General features: G+C 44.1%; 1 protein-coding gene across 1 annotated transcript; it reads left to right on the forward strand.

The window, feature by feature from the left end:
* Positions 1–14,747: 14,747 nt before the first annotated feature.
* Positions 14,748–18,841, forward strand: LOC125345413 (aspartyl/asparaginyl beta-hydroxylase-like). Its single transcript, XM_048337586.1, is given in 3 exon segments — positions 14,748–14,848; positions 17,692–18,566; positions 18,569–18,841. Coding segments are annotated over 3 exon segments (1,044 nt in total). The 3' UTR covers positions 18,637–18,841.
* The last annotated feature ends 4,111 nt before the right edge of the window (positions 18,842–22,952 follow it).

Raw genomic sequence — 22,952 nt, forward strand, 5'->3', positions numbered from 1 at the left:
AGCCTTGAGTGAAAAAACTCAGGAACAGCACCCAGGCCCTGGGTTCAACCCCCACAATTGACCCCCACCCCAAAAAAATGAACAGGAAGTGATGCTCTGAGGCCTGAAAATGCAGAGGACAAAAATGGACTTGTTACTCAATTTTCTGACAGAACTGAAGAAAACTTCTGGTGGCCCTGAATCTTAGAGCTAAGCCTGCTCCACTAGACTCATCCCATCATGGGAAGAATATCCCCAGCTATGTCGATCCAAATGCTGTCATGTTTGCCAGAGGCAGAGGAGGCAGGAAGAGGAAAGCTGTGGAGAACATGATTGTGTAGAGAGAAGCATTGAGAAAGAATGTTGGATACCTTTAATCATCTGGTAGTTATTACTATGTCACTAATTATGAAGGGGGTACACACTTCTTGTTTTCATTCCATTCTACCTGCTTTGGTCTTCAGAGCAGTTGCAAACCATATACTTCCTAGGAACTTTTACCATTGGGTCTTTTGTTAAGGAGTTTCCCTACCTGAATAGTCTTCCTCGTCACTAGTCCAGTCATATTCCTGCATATCCCAGGCTTTGGAGACCCAAACGGTTGGTAGAAATTTATTAGAGACACTAAGTCAATCACTGATTCTACATTAGACCACCTTATAGTATATGTGCCCTATGTTGTTTGGATGTGGTTTGGGCCCAAACTGGCACATTTTGGGGTCTTGTTCCTGAGAGTTAACAATGTTGGGAGTTGGAGAGACCTTTCACGAGTAAGGCCTCACACAGTTCTTAGTGCCATGTGGGATTGCCACCTGGGTGATTTATGTCCTTTGACCAGGTGTTTATTCATTCTCCAGAGTATGATGCACACTAATTACAAGAAAGCCTCTAAATCCATAGCACATACTCCGAGTTCATGTCATCTTTCTCTCCCTAATATGCAAGAATATGTGGCTAAAGATATCTGGGATCAGAATGGCTATGCGCACCAAGAGACCAGACACTTCTACGTCTCTCACCATCCATGTCCTCCTCTTGAACATGACTCAGTCCATCCTCACTGTCACTTCCACTTCCTCCTGCGTCATCCTGCAATGGCAAGAAAGCCGTGCCTGTGAGCACAAGACTGCGCTGTCTCCTGTGCACAGGTGTGTGCATTTGGTGACATCAGAGAGCAGATGAGAAAGAGATCAAGGCAGGACTGTTGGGGTCCATCTTCCCCCCTAGATGGAAGGGGCCTGAGGCACCTCCCCCAGCTGGGGAATGCAGCCCTTCCATCCTCTCTACATTGGAATCTGGAGAAACCGGTCCGATAAGAGACCCCCGACTTAGCTGGCAGCCAGCCTGGCGCCTACCAGCCCGCCCTGGTTTGGCGCGCTCAGAGTGACGTAGCCCCTTGGAGGTCAAGTGACCAGCCCCTTGGAGGTCACCTGACAGCTCATGGCCTATGGGAATCCTGGCCAACCCCCTTCCCCCCGATCATCTACCCTTGCCCCTCTCTCAATAAAGTCAGTTCGCTCTCAGAAGCTGACCCGTGGTCTATGTCCGTTGCTTCCGGAGTAGGATAGTGGTCACATTACCACGCGGGTCGCGCGCCCGCCAGGACGGAGACATCCCCACGTCTCACCCCGACAAACCTGCAGGCCGAGGGTTGGGGTAGAAGGCGATGCGAGGATAATAAGAGAGAAGGAAATGAGCACTTGAGCCGGAGCAGAGAGAGCAGTCCCCACACAGGACAACCCAAAATTTCACAGTAAAACAACTGCTGCAAAGAAGCACAAGATATCCTTGACCTAGGCAAAGTGAGAGTATTAGGAGGCTTGAGCTCAGGACCTGAGCACTGACCCTGAGCTTCTTTTATTGAAGACTAGCACTCTACCATGAGCCACAGCACCACTTCCGGCCTTGTCTGTATGTGGTGCTGAGGAATCAAACCTAGGACTTCATGCCTGCTAGGCAAGCTCTCTACCACTAAGCGACCTTCCCAGCCCATGGATAACACTTCCTTTGTTTGGAAGAAAAATGCTTCTCTAATTAAAGTTCATAGTGACATACATTGTAAATGATGGAGGCCAATTTTGAATGCTGTCTCCAATCAGATCTCAGTTGGAAAATACCTCTCCATTGCTATTCCATTGTGTGTGTGTGTGTGTGTGTGTGTGTGTGTGTGTGTAAGGAAAATGTCATCCATAATTCACCTGCTCTTCCATAAGATACCTATTCAACTCTCCCTATTTGGCTAAATTGGCAGAGTGTTAGCCTTGAGCAAAACGAAGCCAGGGGACTGCTCAGGCCCTGAGTACAAGGCCCAGGACTGGCAAAAAACAAACAAACAATTTTACTACAGAAAAAGAAAAATCAGGAAGCAATGCTTTTATTCCCCACAAAGACACGATACGACACTGCAGATTTTGTCTGCTCATCCTCGTTTGTCCCGAGTTGAGGAAGAGAATTCTGAATGGTTTCAGAGGCTACTAGGAAGACACAGGTGGATGCTCAGTACAATGACAGCGTTGCTTGAAATTATTCAATTATCATTAGTTGGGTTAACTTGAGTCAAGAATAGAAAGAAGGTTAAGGAGAAGAGCAAAGAAACCTCATCGGTGAAAAATGGGTTTGAGTGTGAGAACACACTAGCTGGGCACTAGTGGCTCATGCCTCTAGTCCTAGATATTGAGGAGGCTGAGATCTTAGGATTCTAGTTCAAAGCCAGCCAGGGCAGGAAAGTCCTTGAGATTATTTCCTTGAATTAACCACCACAAAACTGGAAGTAGAGCTGTGTAACTCAAAGTGGTAGATTGATAGCCTCAAGCAAAAAAAAAAAGAGCTCAGCAACAGTGTCCAGACCTGGGGTTCAAATCCAACAATGGACAAAACAAAAGGTATGGGGCAGGGTAAGAATGCATGCTCTGCTTCAATGAACACCTTCCCTTTCAAAAGCTGAAACCAATTTCTACTAGCTTGGTACTGTCATACCTGTCTACTCATTTGGAATTCTTTGTATCGAAGACAACAGTTATTAGGAGACCTGTTTTAAACCTCAATAGTCTTTCTCTTCCCTATACCTCCTAATCCATTCTCAGTGGGTAAACGGCAAATAAAAAAATCAAAAACAATGAACTGATGCCATTAGCAAAATTTACTACCATGTCATTTGGTTACTGATGTAGAAAATGTGTGTGTGTGGGGGGGGGGTGTACATGTACTTCAAGCAAGTAGCCTCCAAACTCACAAGTCTTCCTGGGATTGGGCAGGAGGTAGATAGGAATGCCATCTAACCCAGGTGTCCTAGAGACTGGAAGTTTGGGGGCTATACACAGAAATTGCAATCAAGATGAACCTTGTGGGGCTGGGAATATGGCCTACTGGCAAGAGTGCTTGCCTCATATACATGAAGCCCTGGGTTCGATTCCCCAGCACCACATATATAGGAAATGGCCAGAAGTGGTGCTGTGGCTCAAATGGTAGAGTGCTATCCTTGAGCAAAAAGAAGCCAGGGACAGTGCTCAGGCCCTGAGCTCAAGCCCCAGGACTGGCAAAAAAAAAAAAAAAGATGAACCTTGTGTTACTTGTCACTGTAACACGTGTTAGTGTGTGGTGGGAATGTGGCTCCATGGTAGAGTGCTTGCCTAGCATGCATGAAGCCCTGGATTCAATTCCTCGGCACCACATACACAGGAAAAGCCAGAAGTGGTGCTGTGACTCCAGTGGTAGAGTGCTAGTCTTGAGCTGAAGAGCTCAGGAACAGTGACTAGGCCCTGAGTTCAAGCCCTATGACGGACCAAAAACCAACCAACCAACCAACCAAAGAATGCATTGGTAATGGATTACTTTGTAAAACTTTACATTGGTATTGCCTGTGGATGTGGATTTTATAGTGAAATGAACCCTCAAAAATATATTGACAAGCTTTCCATTTACAACCAACCATACACCAAAATGACCTAGCTGCTTTGAGGGAAAAAATGGAGATGGCCAGAAGTTTTGTTTTTTTCTTTACCACAGTCCTGCTCGTACTTGCCTCATATACATGGAGCCCTGGGCTCGATTCCTCAGCACCACGCAAATAGAAAACAGCCAGAAGTGGTGCTGTGGCTCAAGTGGCAGAGTGCTAGCCTTGAGCAAAAATAAGCCAGAGACAGTGCTCAGGCCCTGAGTTCAAGCCCCAGGACTGGCCAAAGAAAAAAAATCATTAGAGAAATTGGTATTGGGAGGAAGAAAACACACTAGGACAATGTGGTAAATAAATTGGAACTAGACCATTCAATGGGCAGCATTGAGAAAGTCAGCATGTACATACTTTTGCATCAACAGTTCAAGTTACCCATCTTGCAGCAGTGTAGGTATCACTCTGAGAGCACCTCAACTGCCTCTGCTAGGATGCTCAATGTGGAGTGACAGTTAGGTTGGAAGGCATCGCCACATCCCCAGGGTGACAGGCCCTCGTAGAATGCTCACCATCAGCCTCTGACACATGGCCATAGGACAGTACAGGTTTTGATTCAAAATTGAATTTATCAGATACATAGATTACCATACTGGGAATATGAAATTGTTGTCTAAAAAGTGAAATATATAATCTACACAATGAAAATGTGTTCAGATGTGCCATTAAGAGTCGATGTTGCGGGCTGGGGATATAGCCTAGTGGCAAGAGTGCCTGCCTCAGATACACGAGGCCCTAGGTTCGATTCCCCAGGACCACATATACAGAAAACGGCCAGAAGTGGCGCTGTGGCTCAAGTGGCAGAGTGCTAGCTATGAGCAGGAAGAAGCCAGGGACAGTGCTCAGGCCCTGAGTCCAAGGCCCAGGACTGGCCAAAAAAAAAAAAGTGTCAATTTGCGCTGGGCCCTGGTGGATCACACCTGTAATCCCAGCTACTCAGGAGGTTGAGATCTGAGGAACAGGGTTCGAAGCCAGCCCAGACAGGAAAGTCTGAAAGACTATCTCGAGGAACCTCAAGTAAACCACAAGTGGTGCTGTGGTTGAAGAGGTACATCACTAGACTTGAGCTGAAGAGCTCAGGGACAGTACCCAGGCTCAGAGTTCAAGCCTGTAACTGACAAAATAAAAAATTAAAATTAAGGGCTGGGAATATGGACTAGTGACAAGAGCGCTTGCCTCGTATACATGAAGCCCTGCATTTGATTCTCCAGCACCACATACACAGAAAATGGTCAGAAGTGGGGCTGTGGCTCAAGTGACAGAGTGCTAGCCTTGAGCAAAAAGAAGCCAGGGACAGTGCTCAGGCCCTGAGTTCAAGACCCAGGACTGGCAAAAAAATAATAATAATAATAAATAAATTAAAATTAAAAAGAATTGTGAACAGTAACTGCTGAGGCTTAGGGATTTTAAACTCAGAGACACAGGTTTGTGAATCAGGTTATCTACCAGGCTTGGTTATTTTTGAGAGAGGGCCTCTCTTGTACATGAGCTGGCCTAGATTATGATCCTCCTGTTTGTCCTTGCTTCTGTTACTGAGAACACAGCATAGCCCTCCCGATCCAAGCAGTTTCCAGACAGACTCTAAGGTGTGAGCTGGTCTTGAAACACAATCTCCCAAATCTACTTCCCATGTGGTTAATGTGACAGACTTGATTCACTAAACCTTGCTAGATTTGGGTTTTGACATTGGCATTCAGAAGAGTTTGGCCAGTGATTCTCCTCTCGTGGATTATCTATTTCTACATTTATTGTCAACCTTCTCTTGAGTTGATGAAAGCAGTATGGTTGTGCACCTTTGTGTTTATTCTCCAAAAGGAAATCTGCAATATTGATATTAGAAAATGTTCATTTTTCTAAATGGACATCATTTTAGGACAGCTGGCATCAAAGAGGAATCAACATAAAAATTGAGCGATATTATAAATGTAAGAAATATACTTAAAAATCATTAGAGAGGACTGGGAATGTGGCTTAATGGTAGAGTGCTTGCCTAGCATGCAGGAAGTCCTGGGTTCAATTCCTCAGTACCACATACACAGAAAAAGCTGGAAATGGCACTGTGACTCAAGTGGTAGAGTGCTAGTCTTGAGCAAAAAGCCAGGGTCAGTACTCAAGCCCTGAGTTCAAGCCCCAGGACTGGCCAAAGAAAAAAATCATTAGAGAAATTGGTATTGGGGAGGATGAAAACACACTAAGACTATGTGGTAAGTAAATTGGAACTAGACCATTCAAAGGGCAGCATTGAGAAAGTCAACATGGACATACATCTGCAGCAACAGTTCAAGGTTCCCATCTCGCAATAGTGTAGGTATCCCTCTGAGAGCACCTCAACTCTGCCTCTGCTAGGAAGCTCAAAGCAGACTGACAGTTGGCTAGGAAGGCATCCCCACATCCCTACGGTGACAGGCCCTCGTAGAATGCTCACCATCAGCCGCTGACACACGGCAGCTGGCCATAGGACAGTACAGGTTTTGATTCAAATCTGAATTATCAGACACATAGATACAGAGTTCAAGCCCCAGGACCAACTCATGTCTTCGTGACATACTAGAGAGTCTCACCCTTTTATTGGGATGAGACATTTTAGCTCTTTGCCCTCTTCAGTCCAGAAAAACCCATCACTTCATTTCCTGTCCTTTATACCCTCAAGTAATTGAATAGATTCTTTTGACTCACTGGGATTTTAATATTGTGGATGCCACAAACTAGAAACCTGGTCTGATTTCTATATTGAGCAATCAAAAAGACTCTGAAATCAAGAATTTGCTTTGTAGAATAAGACTGAAACAATAGCATTTGGTCAGCTCAACCGGATCCTCCTTTAAGCACCAGCCTTAAGCTGTTTTCCTGGACAAAACTTTAGTCTGCATGACCATGACAGAAATAAAATAGCCCCTGAAGCCCCTATAGCTTCAGGCAGCTGCCAATGATCCAGATTGTCCCTTCATGTTTCCTTTAATCTGTTGGAGAAGAACAGGTTCTAGGATCCCCTCACATTTCCTTTCATAACTATACCCTCATCTTTACTGGCTCAAGTCCAGATTTACAATGAGAATCTAAGAAGTCAGGAGTATATTTCATCTAGCATATAATAACCAAATTACATCTTTGGGAGAGGGAAAATTCTAAACACTTCTAGAATATGTACCAATGAAAACTTCATTTTATTATCATTATGATTATTATTAGGAGGAGGAGTATCATTAAGTAGTGGGGCAAAGGAGTTTCCATTTGATAAAGAACTTTATGAATACAATACCAATATTTTCAATGCCACCCCTTTCAATATTCTGACCCATCCCTCCTGTACTCACCCTTCCTCTCACTCTTCTTATACTTTTTTTTACTTTTGCCTATCCTGGGGCTTGAACTGAGGGCTTGGGCACTGTCCCTGGCTTCTTCTTGCTCAAGGCTAGCACTCTACCACTTGAGCCACAGCGCCACTTCCGGCTTGTTCTGTGTATGTGGTGCTGAAGAATTGAATTCAGGACTTCATGCAAGCATTCTACTGCTAAGCCACATTCCCAGCCTTAAAAGAGATTCTTTCGTTGCTAAACTATACTGTGTATATAGCAACTGTTAGGCCCAACAGCATGAATTGTGATCCAATCTGAAAGTTCTGTGACATGTTGTTACTATGGTGATGTGATCATAAACATATTTTCCTGGTACTGAATGTCACTGTCTCTGTTGAGTTGTTAAAGCTCAAGTAGCAGAGACTTTTTTGTAGCAGATTGGTTTCATTGCCATAATTTCACTATAGGAAACTTAATTTGCTGCGGAAATGGTATATCAGTATTTCGAATTCAGTGTTGTCCCTTTAATTGGATTAGTTAATGTCTCAAAATACTTCTCTAAAAAGTTTCTCTGAATTATAACAGAAAGTTAAAATTGTATTTTAGTATTATTTCATTATTCAGTTCATGTATTTGAATCTTCTATCCAATACCTTGTCTTTAATCATTTCTTCATTAATAATATACATTAATTCCCAATACAAACTGCACTAGTGAAGTTTTCCCAAATATTTCAAAAAGTAAAAATTGACAAACTACTTTATTTTGTGCTGCTCAGGGACTGGGTGCTGTCCTTGTGCTGCTTTTGCTCAAGGCTGGTGCTCTATCAATTGAGCTACAGCTACATTGCTGGCTTTTTGGTAGTTTATTGGCGACAAGAGTCTCACAGACCTTACTGAGACTGGCTTCAAACCATGATCCTTAGAACAGCCTCCTCAGTAGCTAGGATTACAGATGTCTAGGCCACTAGCACCTGGAAATAGCCTTTTCTAATGCAGGCTTCCACATAATTTAGATTCCATTAATTGAAATAATTAATTTCAGCAAATTGGTATGGATACAGAGGGAGGGGTCATTTTGAGACTTTGAACACAACAGAGCATGCCTGTTTTGTGTTCTAGTTCTTCCTAAAGAAGAATCAGCAATTCGACAGGGAGAGGTAAGATGACCTTTCTTAGCTTGAGATACGAATGTTACTACCATATTTTAAATGTTTTCATTAACATAGTATATAAGAATAAGAACGGTTGTACATTTACTATGGTAAGAGCATTAGGAATCTTGTCATACAATCCTCTTCTAATTAGTGCAAAGAAAATTGTAGATATGAGGTCAGGATCACATTAAGAGGCCTTTTCACTTGAAAAAAAATTCTTGTTCTTATTTCATGTTAAGTGTTTTATCTTTTTGTTGTTGTTGTTTGCCAGTCCCGGGTCTTGAACTCAGGGCCTGGGCACTGTCCCTGAGCTGCTTTTGCTCAAGGCTAGTAGGAGTACTCTGCCACTTGAGCCATAGCGCTACTTCTAGCCTATTCTGTGTGTGTGGTACTGAGGAATCGAACCCAGGGCTTTATGCATGCTAGGCAAGCACTCTACCACTAAGCTACATTCCCAGCCAACAGTTTCATCATTTTCACTCAAATGTTTTCAGATAGAATAACCATAAAACGTGTTAGCCTTTGTTAGAAGTAGCTCAGCGTGTTTGGAGTGTAGCCTAGGAATAAAGCACTCAAAAGGGACTCCACTTCTACAGAAGGATGCACCATCAGTTCCAAATCTACAGAAGGATGCACCATCAGCTCCAAATCTGGCAAGTGAACCTAACACAGTGGGCCTAACACAGCAGGGCCTGCCCCTCTGCTCAGATTGGTTGAGCTCAGCTCCATCTGTAAAGGATGCTATGCCTCAATTAACAGTAGGCCACAAAAACTCAAGGAGATTCAAACAGGATGTCTTCATTAATGTGCACCTTTAAAGAGATGTAACCAAAATGTAACTACCAAGGGCCAAGCCACCTAGCCAAACTTTTTAGAAAATAAACTTAACAATTCCCACAAGATTAATAGAAAGGAATCCAATTAGTTGGATAGAAAAGACACATGATTTCCATAGATGCCCTCTACTATTGCTTCTGGGGCTTTGGTGATTTGACCTTGTTCCCCCTTTTTCCTTTCTCTCTTCCTTCCTTCCGTCATTCCTTCCTTTTTTTCTTTTTCTTTTTCCTTCTTTCTTTCTTTCTTTCTTTCTTTCTTTCTTTCTTTCTTTCTTTCTTTCTTTCTTTCTTTCTTTCTTTCTGTCTTTGTGTCTTTCTTCCTTTCTCTCTCTCTCTCTTTTGTGGAAGGTCTGGGGCTGGAACTCAGGGCATGGCTACTTTGTTTCAGTTTCTTTCTTCCCCCCACAAGGTTAACAGGCTCTACTACTTGAGTCATAGCTCAACTTCTGTCTGGGTTTTTTTTTTTTTTTTTTGGTGGTTAAAAGGAGATAAGAGTTCCATGGAAAGCCTCGGGCACTAGGGACAGGCTTGAAATCTGAGGATTGTGGTTCAAAGCCAGCCTGTGCAGGAAAGTCCATGAGACTCTTATCTCTAACCACCAACAAGACAGAAAGTAATAGAGCTTTACTCATGCACCAAACACCCTAATTTCAAGCCCACCCCAGGCACTCACTAAAAAATGTCTCATGGAGTTTCCTGCCCAGGCTGGCTTCGAACCGCAATCCTCACATTTCAGCAACTTGAGTAGGTAGGATTACAGGTTTGAGCCATAATTTAAAAATCTTTAAATGTCTCTCTCTTTTATCATCTTCCTTTTAATCTATTTTATTGTTCTTTTTTTTCTCTTCTTCTTCTTCTTTAGGTCAGTTCCTGTGGCCTGATGTTAGAACATAGCCACTTACTCTCTGTTTTGTTTTGTTTTTTGTTTTTTGCCTTGTTTTTCAATTTGAAATTAGCAGACTCTACAACTTGAGCACCAGGTCAACCACTGTTTTGTTTTTATTCTTTTGCTAGGGCTTGAAATCTGTACCTCATCACTGTTAGAGCTGGTGATTTTTGTTTTGCTTTTGTTGTTATGCTTAATTCAAAGAAGGTGTACAAGTAGAGCCACAATTGGATTGCTGGGATGTTTTGTTACTTTTTTTTTTTTTTGCCAGTCCTGGGCCTTGGACTCAGGGCCTGAGCACTGTCCCTGGCTTCTTCCCGCTCAAGGCTAGCACTCTGCCACTTGAGCCACAGCGCCGCTTCTGGCCGTTTTCTGTATATGTGGTGCTGGGGAATCGAACCTAGGGCCTCGTGTATCCGAGGCAGGCACTCTTGCCGCTAGGCTATATCCCCAGCCCACTTTTTTTTTTTAATACAGGGCTAGCAGGCTGCACTCCTTGAGCCACAGCTCCACTTCTGCCTGTCTGCCAATCTTTTCTTCTTTCTCTCTCTCTCTCTCTCTCTCTCTCTCTCTCTCTCTCTCTCTCTCTCTCTCTCTCTCTCTTTTGTGGAAGCTCTGGGGCTTGAACTGGGGCATGGATACTTTGTGGGTTTTTGTTGTTGTTGTTGTTGTTTTGGCCAGTCCTGGGGCTTGGACTCAGGGCCTGAGCTCTGTCCCTGGCTTCTTTTTGCTCAAAGCTAGCACTCTGCCACTTGAGTCACAGCGCCACTTCTGGCCATTTTCTATATATGTGGTGCTGGGGAATTGAACCCAGGGCCTCATGTATAAGGGGCAAGCACTCTTGCCACTAGGCCATATCCCCAGCCCCACATGGATACATTGTTTCAGTTTTTTCCCCCTCACAAGGTTAACAGGTTCTACTACTTAAGTTACAGCTCAACTTCTGTCCTTTTTTTTTTCTTTTTGGTGGTTAATAGGAAATAAGAGTTCCATGGAAAGCCTTGGGCACTAGGGACAGGCTTGAAATCTGAGGATTGTGGTTCAAAGCCAGCCTGTGCAGGAAAGTCCATGAGACTCTTATCTCTAACCAATAACAAGACAGAAAGTAGTAGAGCTTTCCTCATGAGCATAGCACCCTAAGTCCAAGCCCACCCCCGGCACTCACTAAAAATTTTCTCATGGACTTTCCTGCCCAGGCTGGCTTCAAACCGCAATCCTCAGATTTCAGTGACCTGAGCTGGTAGGATTACAGGTTTGAGCCATGATTTTAAAACTTCTGATTGGCTCCTCTCTTTGGCTTCCTTTTCATTTATTTATTGTTTTTTTTAAACTTCTTTTTTATTCTTTTTATTTCTTTATTGTCAAAGTAATGTACAGAGGGGTTACTGTTTCATACGTAAGGCAGTGCATAACTTTTTGTTTTGTTTTTTGTTGCCAGTCCTGGGGCTTGAACTCAGGGCCTGATCACTGTTCCTAGCTTCTTTTTGCTCAAGGCTAGCACTCGGTGACTTGAGCCACAGCCCCACTTCTGGCTTTTTCTATGTATATGGTGCTGAGGAATCGAACACAGGGCTTCATGCATGCTAAGCAAGCATTCTACCACTAAGTCACATTCCCAGCCCTTCACTTGATCATGAGAAGCACTCATTTCTTTTTTCTTTTTGCCAGTCCTGGGGCTTGGACTGATAGCTTTGGAGCACCGTCACCACCAGGGGTTGTGAACACCACCCAAAGTCCTGACCATGAACAGTCTACTTTCCAGAGATCTAAGCATCCAACCAAGAGATTCCAGCACTGTGGCAATCTTGACCCCAATAGAAAGGGTAGAAGTCAGGATGGTAGGTGAACTGTGATTTCTTCCTGACATTACCCTAGAAGGATGCACCCCAGAATCTCTGGGAGGGACAGAAGCTGGGATACTGAAGACATGGTATTTTCCCTCCACCCTCAGAGACAACCCAAGTCTACCTCGCACTGCCTTGAGTATTCTCATAGCTTTACCTTTGTCCACCTCTAGGTCATCTGTCCTCACCATAATAAGCACAGTGGTAAGTGTGCATTTTTTCCTGCTTCTTTGTAACCATCTTATCCTTCCTTCTCTTTTCTATCCTCTTCATGAATGTTCAAGTTCATGTACTTTTTTTTCCTTTCAGTTTACCAGCTCTCAAATATCCTTATATGATGTCCCACACTACAAAGAGCTCAGTCCTTTTCACAACATCACTGTCTGGACCACGGACAGCCAACTGAGCTTTGTCTTGTTTCATATGAGCTCTGGACCAAACAAAGCAAATTCCCTTATAGTAATCAGTCTAAATGACAAGTTCCTTATCGAAAGTTTGTTATCAAGACTCCATGTGGGATGGTGGAAGTTAGTTTGGGTCCTGGATTGGGCCAGCACTCAAAGCAGGAGATGTTAGAATAGGGCACGTCCTGCAGGCTCCTCCGGACAGGAAGAAACAGTCCACAACAGGCCTGGAGCCCCAGGGAATGGGGAGGGGAGTGACCCAGGGAGAAGCTCTGCTTGAGAGCTCAGGGTGGGAACAGCCCAGCGGCCCCCAGGGAAAGCTCAGGGCAGGTGCTAAGTCTTCCCAGCAATTGCCCACTTGGGGGCTCCAGGTCGCTGCCCTTTCAGCAGATATTGTTGCTGTTATTTTACTGGGTCCTGGAACTTGAACTCTCTGGGCCTAGGCGCTGTCCCTGAGCTTTTGTGGTCCAGGCTAGTACTCCACTACTGAAGCCACAGCTCCACTTCTGGCCCTTTGGGGTTCATTAGAGATAAAAGTCTCTCAGACTTTTCCTGCCCAGGCTGGTTTTAAATTGCAGCCTCCTGAGTAGCTGAGATTATAGATGTGAGCCACCAGCACCTGACTAAAACCGATTTTTTTTCTGCATTTCCTTTTCCTGAGCCTCAAGTTTCTCCCCATGAAATGGATATAAATAGGTGTACATACCAGTAGTGACCATTTCTGCAGTATTCCTTTGTGTGAAGACCAGTGTTAAGTATTTTACATGTATGCTTAGGGTTTTTGTCTCACAAACATGGCGGGGGGGGTCACTTCATTTATTACCCAGAAGTTATTAAGGCAGAGGTGGAACTGTGGCCAAGTGGTAGAATGCTAGCCTTGAGTGGAAAAAGCTAAGGGACAGTGTCTAGGCCCCTAAGCTCAAGCCCCAATACTGAGGGGATGGAGAGAGGGAGAGGAGAGGGGAGGGTGAGACAGATAGGAGAGGAGAAAGAATGAACGAACAAGATTAAAGGCAGAGGGCTGGGAATATGGCCTAGTGGCAAGAGTGTTTGCTTTGTATACATGAAACCCTGGGTTGATTGCCCAGCACCACATATATAGAAAATGGCCAGAGGTGGCGCTGTGGCTCAAGTGGCAGAGTGCTAGCCTTGAGCAAAAAGGAAGCCAGGGACAGTGCTCAGGCCCTGAGTCCAAGGCCCAGTACTGGCCAAAAAAAAAAAAAAAAAAAAGAAAAGAAAAAGATTAATGGCAAAGAAGTCATGCCTTGCAATATGTGCATTCTCAACTATGGCCACCAGAGGGTAGCAAAGACAGGCAAAGGAATCAGCCTTAATTTCATTGAAAATCTATATATTTTTTGGTGGTGGGGGCTAGCTACAAATTTACTATTGCATCATGACCCTAAGAATTTGAGTTTTATGTGTCAAATGATTTACAATCATTAACTAGGTAAATTCTCATCATAAACCTATGAAATGATTTCTTTTTCTTTTTCTTTTTTTAAGATCTGAGACTGGGACTTGATACCTGATCCTTGGCTGGCCCTCTACCAGCTGAGCCATGCCTCCAACTCCAAGATTTGCGATTTCTAATTTATAAAGGAGGATAATGAGACAGGGCTGTCATTTCCAGTCTGACAACGTGACATGAATTAAATACCTGGCATGACTGTTTCCAACACTTTTCTATGCTGATACATTGGGAAATGTGTGCACACTTGTGTTGGTTGTGTTGTGTTGGTTCATGTGTGTGCACATGTACCTCTGGAGACCACGTCCATTGATATGTGTGTTCTGAAAATTCTAATCACAGGGTGTGTGTGTGTGTGTGTGTGTGTGTGTGTGTGTTAACCTTCCTGTGATGCTAAAAAACACTAACATGGGGGCTGGGAATACATCCTAGTGGTAGAGTGCTTGCCTTGTATATATGAAGCCCTGTGTTCAATTCCTCAGCACCACATATACAGAAAAAAGCCGGAAGTGGTGCTGTGGCTCAAAAGGAGCCTGATAGCCTTGAGCAAAAGAAGCCATGGACAGTGCTTAGATAGCAAGATGAGAAAGAGAGGAAAAGACAGAGAGAGAGAGAGAGAGAGTGAACAGGATCCAGAGCCCCGCTGGGGACAGGTAAGAAATGACGGCAAATTCCCTTGAGGCCAACACAGCCGAGAGGGCTTTGTCTGTGCCTCGAGTTCCAGTACTGAAAAGCAGCATTGTAACAGATTCCAGTGACAAATCCTGCCACCACACCCACACTAGAAGCCCCAGGGTGACTCACGGTTCCATTACCTGAGGACGGGCAAAGAGCAGTGCAAAGGAGAACCAAGTGTGGGAAACAGTTGGGGGGATAGGTGAAGGGGATGTGGAGTATGGCAATCCCTAGAAATAGGGGCTCCCCCCACCATGGGGTCCTTTCCACCCTACCCACCCTCTGACATCGTGGCCACACCTGAGCCTGTCCACTGCTCCCTGCCCTTTTTTACAGATAGGGAAATTGAGGCACGGTGAAGTACAAACATGTCGGGGTCTAAAACAAACATTGGAAGCCAGGCACTGGTGGCTCATACCTATCACCCTTACTCAGGAAGCTGAGGTCTGAGAATCACGGTTCAAAGCTATCCTGGGCCGGAAAATTCCTTGAGACTCTTGCCTCACCAAAAGAGCCAGAAGTGAAGCTGTGGCTCAAGTGGTAGTGCACTAGCTTGAGCAAAGAAGCTCAGGGACAGCACCTGGGCTCTGAGTTCAAGTCCCAGGATCCATACACAGAACAGAAAGAAAGAACGAAAGAAGGAAGGAAGGAAGGAAGGAAGGAAGGAAGGAAGGAAGGAAGGAAGGAAGGAGATGGAATTGGGTACCAGTACCTCATACCTGTAGTCCTAGCTTACTCAGTATGTAGAACTCTGTGGACTGCAGAAAATTCCCCAGGAGTCTTATTTCCAATGAACCAGTGAAAAACAAACACCCACAAGTAGAAGTATGGCTTAGAGGGTAGAATGCCAGCCTTGAGTGGAAAAAGCTAAGCAGTGTGTACAGTGTGCATAGTGTGTATAGTGTGTAACATGTGTATAGTATGCCTTTGGTAGTATATCTTATACTTCAAAATATCTGCCTTGCGGCTGGGAATATGGCCTAGTGTTACTCACCTCATATACATGGAGCCCTGGGTTCGATTCTTCAGCACCACACATATAGAAAATAGCCAGAAGTGGTGCTGTGGCTCAAGTGGCAGAGTGCTAGCCTGGAGCTAAAGAAGCCAGGGACAGTGCTCAGGCCCTGAGTTCAAGCCCCAGGACTAGCCAAAGAAAAAAAATCATTAGAGAAATTGGTATTGGGGAGGATGGAAACACACTAGGACAATGTGGTAAGTAATTGGAAGTAGACCATTCAAAGGGCAGCATTGAGAAAGTCAGCATGTACATACTTTGCAGTAACAGTTCAAGTCCACATTTTCTGAAAGGTCTCAAGTCCCAATTCATTTCCAGTAATGGTGTTTCTACAGTTCAATTTAGTAAGAGGTTTAAATTTCTTTTTTTTTTTCACTTTTCTAGTCTTAAATGTTTGATTAAAAATCAGTTCACTTGGGCTGGGGATATAGCCTAGTGGCAAGATTGCCTGCCTCGGATACACGAGGCCCTAGGTTCGATTCCCCAGCACCACATATACAGAAAACGGCCAGAAGCGGCGCTGTGGCTCAAGTGGCAGAGTGCTAGCCTTGAGCGGGAAGAAGCCAGGGACAGTGCTCAGGCCCTGAGTCCAAGGCCCAGGACTGGCCAAAAAAAAAAAAAAAAAATCAGTTCACTTTCCCAGAAGGCATTTTTTTTCCTTTGCAGTATGAAAGAATCCACAATGACTCCTTCCTCAAACAGACTCCCAGTCTCTAACCTGTGCTTAATGATGAGAATTTCTCAAAAATGTAAATGTGTGTTATCTTTTTTTTTTTAAACGTAATACACACTATCCTAGTCATTACTGAATGGACACATGACTGAATTTCCCCAGTACCTTCATTTGGCTCTAGCTCAGGGTCTCCATTATTGGGTGGCCAGAGACGAATTCTTCTGCCATAATAGTCTGGATTACTCGACAACGATCTCGATCTCACAGGTGGTGATTCCTCACGACAGCAACAACAACCTGTCAAATGTATTAGAGTAGATTCAGGGGTGGACATCTTGCTTGGCTAGATGTTTGGTGGTTAACAAGTAATGATTTATTCCCATTAAAACATAGGTTTTTTTCCCTAATATTTGTGCATATGCTGGAGTATAGTGTGATATTTGAGAACATGTCCATGTGTATAGTGTGCCTTTGGTAGTATATCTTATACTTTAAAATACCTGTCTTGGGGCTGGGAATATGGCCTAGTGGTAGAGTCCTCCCCTCATATACATGGAGCCCTGGGTTTGATTCCTCAGCACCACGCAAATAGAAAACAGCCAGAAGTGGTGCTGTGGCTCAAGTGGCAGAGTGCTAGCCTTGAGCAAAAAGAAGCCAGGGACAGTGCTCAGGTCCTGAGTTCAAGCCCCAGGACTGGCCAAAGAAAAAAAATCATTAGAGAAATTGGTATTGGGGAGGATGAAAACACACTAGGACAATGTGGTAAGTAAATTGGAACTAGACCATTCAAAGGGCAGCATTTTAAAGTCAACATGTACATACCTTTGCATCAACTGTTCAAGTTTCCCATCTTGCAGCAGTGTAGGTATCACTCTGAGAGCACCTCAACTGCCTCTTCTAGGATGCTCAATGTGGAGTGACAGTTAGGTTGGAAGGCATCCCCACATCCCCAGGGTGACAGGCCCTCGTAGAATGCTCACCATCAGCCTCTGACACATGGCCATAGGATAGTACAGGTTTTGATTCAAAATTGAATTTATCAGATACATAGATTACCATACTGGGAATATGAAATTGTTGTCTAAAAAGTGAAATATATAATCTACACAATGAAAATGTGTTCAGCGTTGCCATTAAGAGTGGATGTTGCTCCTCAGAGGCGGAGCCGCGTCATAAAGGCCCGGAGACTGCGGAGCTGGGGGGGCGGGAGAGAAGCGCGATGGGGACACGCCCCTTGGTAGGGGCGCTGTCGATTGGCTGGCCCCGCTGTCACTCAGGCTTCCGTGGGCGGGGGCGAGGCAGGGCAGGGGCGTGGCGGAGGGACCCGCGAGCCGCGCGTTCCCGCTGGCGGGGAGAGTCACCGGCGGGGTGCACGCGTGGGCTGGGCGCGCGCAGGCGGCACGCGGGGAAAGTCCTCCGTGTGTGTGTGTGTGTGTGTATGTGTGTGTCATCCGTGCCGGGGCACCTGCGGCTCCCCACCCTCCCCACCCTCGTCCCGGGTCCTCTCCAGCCCCCCCGCCCGCGCGCGCGGAGTGAGCGCTGGCCCCCGCAAGAACGCCAGAGGTGGCGGCGGCAGCAGCAGCGGCTCGGGCGGCTCGGGCGGCAGCAGCAGCACGGGCAGCAGCGGTGGCAGTAGCAGCTCCGGCGCTCGGAGAGAGGCGAAGCATGGAGGACACAAGAACGGGAGGAAAGGAGGACTTTCCGGAAGCTCCTTTTTCACGTGGTTTATGGTCATGGCATTGCTAGGAGTGTGGGCATCTGTGGCTGTCCTGTGGTTTGATCTTGGTGATTATGAGGAAGTCCTAGGAAAACTAGGAGTCTATGATGCTGATGGTGATGGAGACTTTGATGTGGATGATGCCAAGGTTCTATTAGGACTTAAAGAAAGATCTGCTTCTGAGCCAACATTCCCACCGGAGGAGGCTGAGCCACACGATGAGCCCGAGGTCCAGGATCCCGGGGGCTCAGAACCCCAGAATATTGAAGATGAAATAAAAGAACAGATTCAGTCTCTTCCCCATGAAACGGTACACACAGAACATGAAGACCTGCAGCTAGATGCAGATGGACTAGCAGGAGAACCGCGGCCTGAGGATGAGGATGTCCTTCCAGCAGCTGATGTCACTGAGAGAGGGCAGACCCTGGAACCTGGGACATTGTATGAAGAAATTCAGGATAAGTTCTCTGTAGAGGAGACAGTTTTACAGGACCATCATCAGGATATGGAAGAGAGGATGCATAACCAGGAAATCCCAGATCTCAGTGAACCAGTGGTAGAGGATGACAGACTTTCCCCCACCGCAGATGATGTACCATACCAAGATGAATCAGCACATGAGCCTTCAGAAAGTGAAAAGATAGAAATTTCAGATAATGCTGTAGAAGATTCATAGTTCCAGAAGTAAGTGCCCCATCTTTGGAAGAAGACCAGCAGGAAGTACCACCATATACTTAAAGCTTCAAAAAGACTGCCCCTACTACTACAGGAGGACCAGCCAAACCAAACGTTACAAAAGATGGCTGAGCTAGATCTTGTGAAGTAATTACAGAGCAGATCAAGATCTTTGGAATGAACACTAAAGATGCTTTGAATGAATTGTAGCCCACTGGCATTTTAGTGTATACTTTTTGGGTTTTCTTCTTCGTTTTTTTTTTTTTTTTAAACAAAATTACATGTCACGTTACATTCCTGCATGTCTTTTTAAAGTAGCATTAGTGGATCCATTGGACTCTTTTCTTTTTTAGTTTGTTTGAAACAGCTTTAGTCTTATTTATGTGAATTTTTCAGACAAGCATAAATACATGAATGATGTAGCAGCAGTTGTCTTGGCAGGGTTTTACTGCATTATTAACAATTACCATTCACTGTGCTGGATTGACTTGTGTACATAGTGTGCTGCAAATGGTCTAAGAGCCCATGAGAGTGCCTTGCCTTAGCACTCTTCCAACACGTCCTAGAGTCCATGGTTAGCTGCAGTTGCCTGTATCTGCACTGGTACTTGCATCAAATTGTTCTACATTACCATCAAGGAGTCAGGGTCCTACACAGATCTGGAGATTTCTGTAGCTTTAGCTGGCTTATGAGAAATGATGTCCTATTTTGATGGCTGCTTTAAGCAGTCATTAACTAATTTTTCAACATGAGGAGGGAAAGCTGCAACTGCAGGTTAAGACTTCGGAAGAAAATGGTCTGCCGAATGAATATCTCCTCAGGCATGCCATGGTCCTCAGCAGCAGTAGTATTCAGTATTTAAACCTAAAAAAAGGGTATGGAAAGAAGTGGCACACAACTTAACGAGTATCTTAACAGCACTAATAGCACTAGAGATTTGGCTAAGAGCACTAGAGATTGCTCCCTGCCGTTGTTGGTACAGTGGGTGATGACTGTCCTTGGGGAGTTCAAGGTGTGTGAGCGGCACCCACAGGACCATTGCTGCTTACGGATGACCCTATTTCCTATTTGCACTGAAAAGTGTATTCAGTTTCTAATCACCCTTTACCTGAGGCCTGGAAATAGTTGCTGTGATAAGCTTATTCCTTTGTTTGAACAGAGAGCAGCTGCCACATCGTTTTTGAAAGAGCCACACGCTCTGAATGAAAAGCATAAGAAGCAGCTTCATGGATTGGTTGGGGGGTGTTGTGGTTATGGTGTTAACATTATTTTTAGATAAGGTGACTGTTTTCCTGCATTTAGGGGTAATATAGAGAGTATATGTTTCTACATTATTGATCATAGTTGCAATGTACTGAATTCTGTGTGTTGACTTCATGTGTAATGAAACCTGAAATAAGTCATCAAGAAAAGCAATAATTTTCAAAAGCTGTGATGTGAGAGGCAGGGAGTGGTTATTTAAATTATTTTTTAAAAGCCCTCAAAATTGTGAATTATAGAGCTCTACTTTGTATAAAGCCATATTTTTTTAGGGACGTATGTGTGACATAGAACTAATGAATGACGACTTCAATAATTTTTTCTGGACTCTGTATATTTAACCATCTCTACAACTCTGGTAAATGAGGATTCCTTTTACTGTGGTTTACTTCAAATACATTTTAATTACAGTTCTCTGAATTAATGAACATTGTCCTAAAGAATTGTGGAAAAGTAACTGCTGAAGCTTAGGTATTTTAAAGTCAAAGGCCTAGGTTTGTGAATCAGGTTATCTACCAGGCTTGGTTTATTTTTGAGAGAGGGCCTCTCTTGTACATGGGCTGGCCTAGATCCTCCTGTTTGTCCTTGCTTCTGTTACTGAGAACACAGCATGTCCCTCTGGATTGAAGCAGTTTTCCAGACAGAATCTAGGGTGTGAGCAGGTCTTGAAACACAATCTCCCAAATCTACTTCCCATGTGGTTAATGTGACAGACTTGATTCACTAAACCTTGCTAGATTTGGGTTTTGACCTTGGCATTCAGAAGAGTTTGGCCAGTGATTCTCCTCTCGTGGATTATCTATTTCTACATTTATTGTCAACCTTCTCTTGAGTTGATGGAGCAGTATGGTTGTGCACCTTTGAGTTTATTCTCCAAAAGGAAATCTGCAATATCGATATTAGAAATGTCATTTTTCTAAATGTACATCATTTTAGGACAGCTGCCATCAAAGAGGAATCAAACATAAAAATTGAGCGATATTATAAATGTAAGAAATATACTTAAAAATCATTAGAGAGGACTGGGAATGTGGCTTAACGATAGAGTGCTTGCCTAGCATGCATGAAGTCCTGGGTTCAATTCCTCAGTACCACATACACAGAAAAAGCTGGAAATGGCACTGTGACTCAAGTGGTAGGTAGAGTGCTAGTCTTGAGCAAAAAGCCAGGGTCAGTGCTCAAGCCTGAGTTCAAGCCCCAGGACTGGCCAAAGAAAAAAAAATCATTAGAGAAATTGGTATTGGGGAGGATGAAAACACACTAAGACTATGTGGTAAGTAAATTGAAGTAGACCAGTCAAAGGGCAGCATTGAGAAAGTCAACATGGACATACTTCTGTAGCAACAGTTCAGGTTTCCCATCTCACAGTAGTGTAGGTATCCCTCTGAGAGCACCTCAACTCTGCCTCCGCTAGGAGCTCAAAGCAGACTGACAGTTGGGTTGGAAGGCATCCCCACATCCCTACAGTGACAGGCCCTCGTAGAATGCTCACCATCAGCCGCTGACACACGGCAGCTGGCCATAGGGCAGTACAGGTTTTTGATTCAAATCTGAATTATCAGACACATAGACACAGAGTTCAAGCCCCAGGACCAACTCATGTCTTCGTGACATACTAGAGAGTCTCACCCTTTTATTGGGATGAGACATTTTAGCTCCAGGAAAGACTTTGCCCCTCTTCAGTCCAGAAAAACCCATCACTTCATTCCTGTCCTTTATACCCTCAAGTAATTGAATAGATTCTTTTGACTCACTCTTGCCATTAGGCCATATCCCCAGCCTCACTGGGATTTTAATATTGTGGATTCCACAAACTAGAAACCTGGTCTGATTTCTATATTGAGCAATCAAAAAGACTCTGAAATCAAGAATTTGCTTTGTAGAATAAGACTGAAACAATAGCATTTGGTCAGCTCAACCGGATCCTCCTTTAAGCACCAGCCTTAAGCTGTTTTCCTGGACAAAACTTTAGTCTGCATGACCATGACAGAAATAAAATAGCCCCAGAAGCCCCTATAGCTTCAGGCAGCTGCCAATGATCCAGATTGTCCCCTCATGTTTCCTTTAATCTGTTGGAGAAGAACAGGTTCTAGGATCCCCTCACATTTCCTTTCATAACTATACCCTCATCTTTACTGGCTCAAGTCCAGATTTACAATGAGAATCTGAGAAGTCAGGAGTATATTTCATCTAGCATATAATAACCAAATTACATCTTTGGGAGAGGGAAAATTCTAAACACTTGTGGAATATGTACCAATGAAAACTTCATTTTATAATCATTATGGTTATTATTAGGAGGAGGAGTATCATTAAGTAGTGGGGCAAAGGATTTTCCATTTGATCAAGAAGTTTATGAATACAATACCAATATTTTCAATGCCACCCCTTTCAATATTTTGACCCATCCCTCCTCTACTCACCCTTCCTCTCACTCTTCTTATACTTTTTTTTATGTTTGCCCATCCTGGGGCTTGAACTCAGGGCTTGTGCACTGTCCCTGGCTTCTTCTTGCTCAAGGCTAGCACTCTACCACTTGAGCCACAGCGCCACTTCCGGCTTGTTCTGTTTATGTGGTGCTGAAGAATCGAATTCAGGACTTCATGTAAGCATTCTACTGCTAAGCCACATTCCCAGCCTTAAAAGAGATTCTTTCGTTGCTAAACTATACTGTGTATAGTTTGTGTATACTGTGTATACAGTGTTAGGCCCAACAGCATGAATTGTGATCCAATCTGAAAGTTCTGTGACATACTGTTACTATGGTGATGTGATCATATACAGATTTTCCTGGTACTGAATGTCACTGTCTCTGTTGAGTTGTTAAAGCTCAAGTAGCAGAGACTTTTTTGTAGCACATTGGTTTCATTGCCATAATTTCACTACAGGAAACTTAATTTGCTGCGGAAATGGTATGTCAGTATTTCCCATTCAATGTTGTCCCCTTCGATTGGATTAGTTAATGTCTCAAAATACTTCTCTAAAAAGTTTCTCTGAATTATAACAGAAAGTTAAAATTGTATTATTTCATTATTCAGTTCATGTATTTGAATCTTCTATCCAATACCTTGTCTTTAATCATTTCTTCATTAATAATATACATTAATTCCCAATACAAA

Source organism: Perognathus longimembris, unplaced genomic scaffold (assembly GCF_023159225.1).
Source record: "Perognathus longimembris pacificus isolate PPM17 unplaced genomic scaffold, ASM2315922v1 HiC_scaffold_5660, whole genome shotgun sequence".
Lineage (NCBI taxonomy): Eukaryota > Metazoa > Chordata > Mammalia > Rodentia > Heteromyidae > Perognathus > Perognathus longimembris.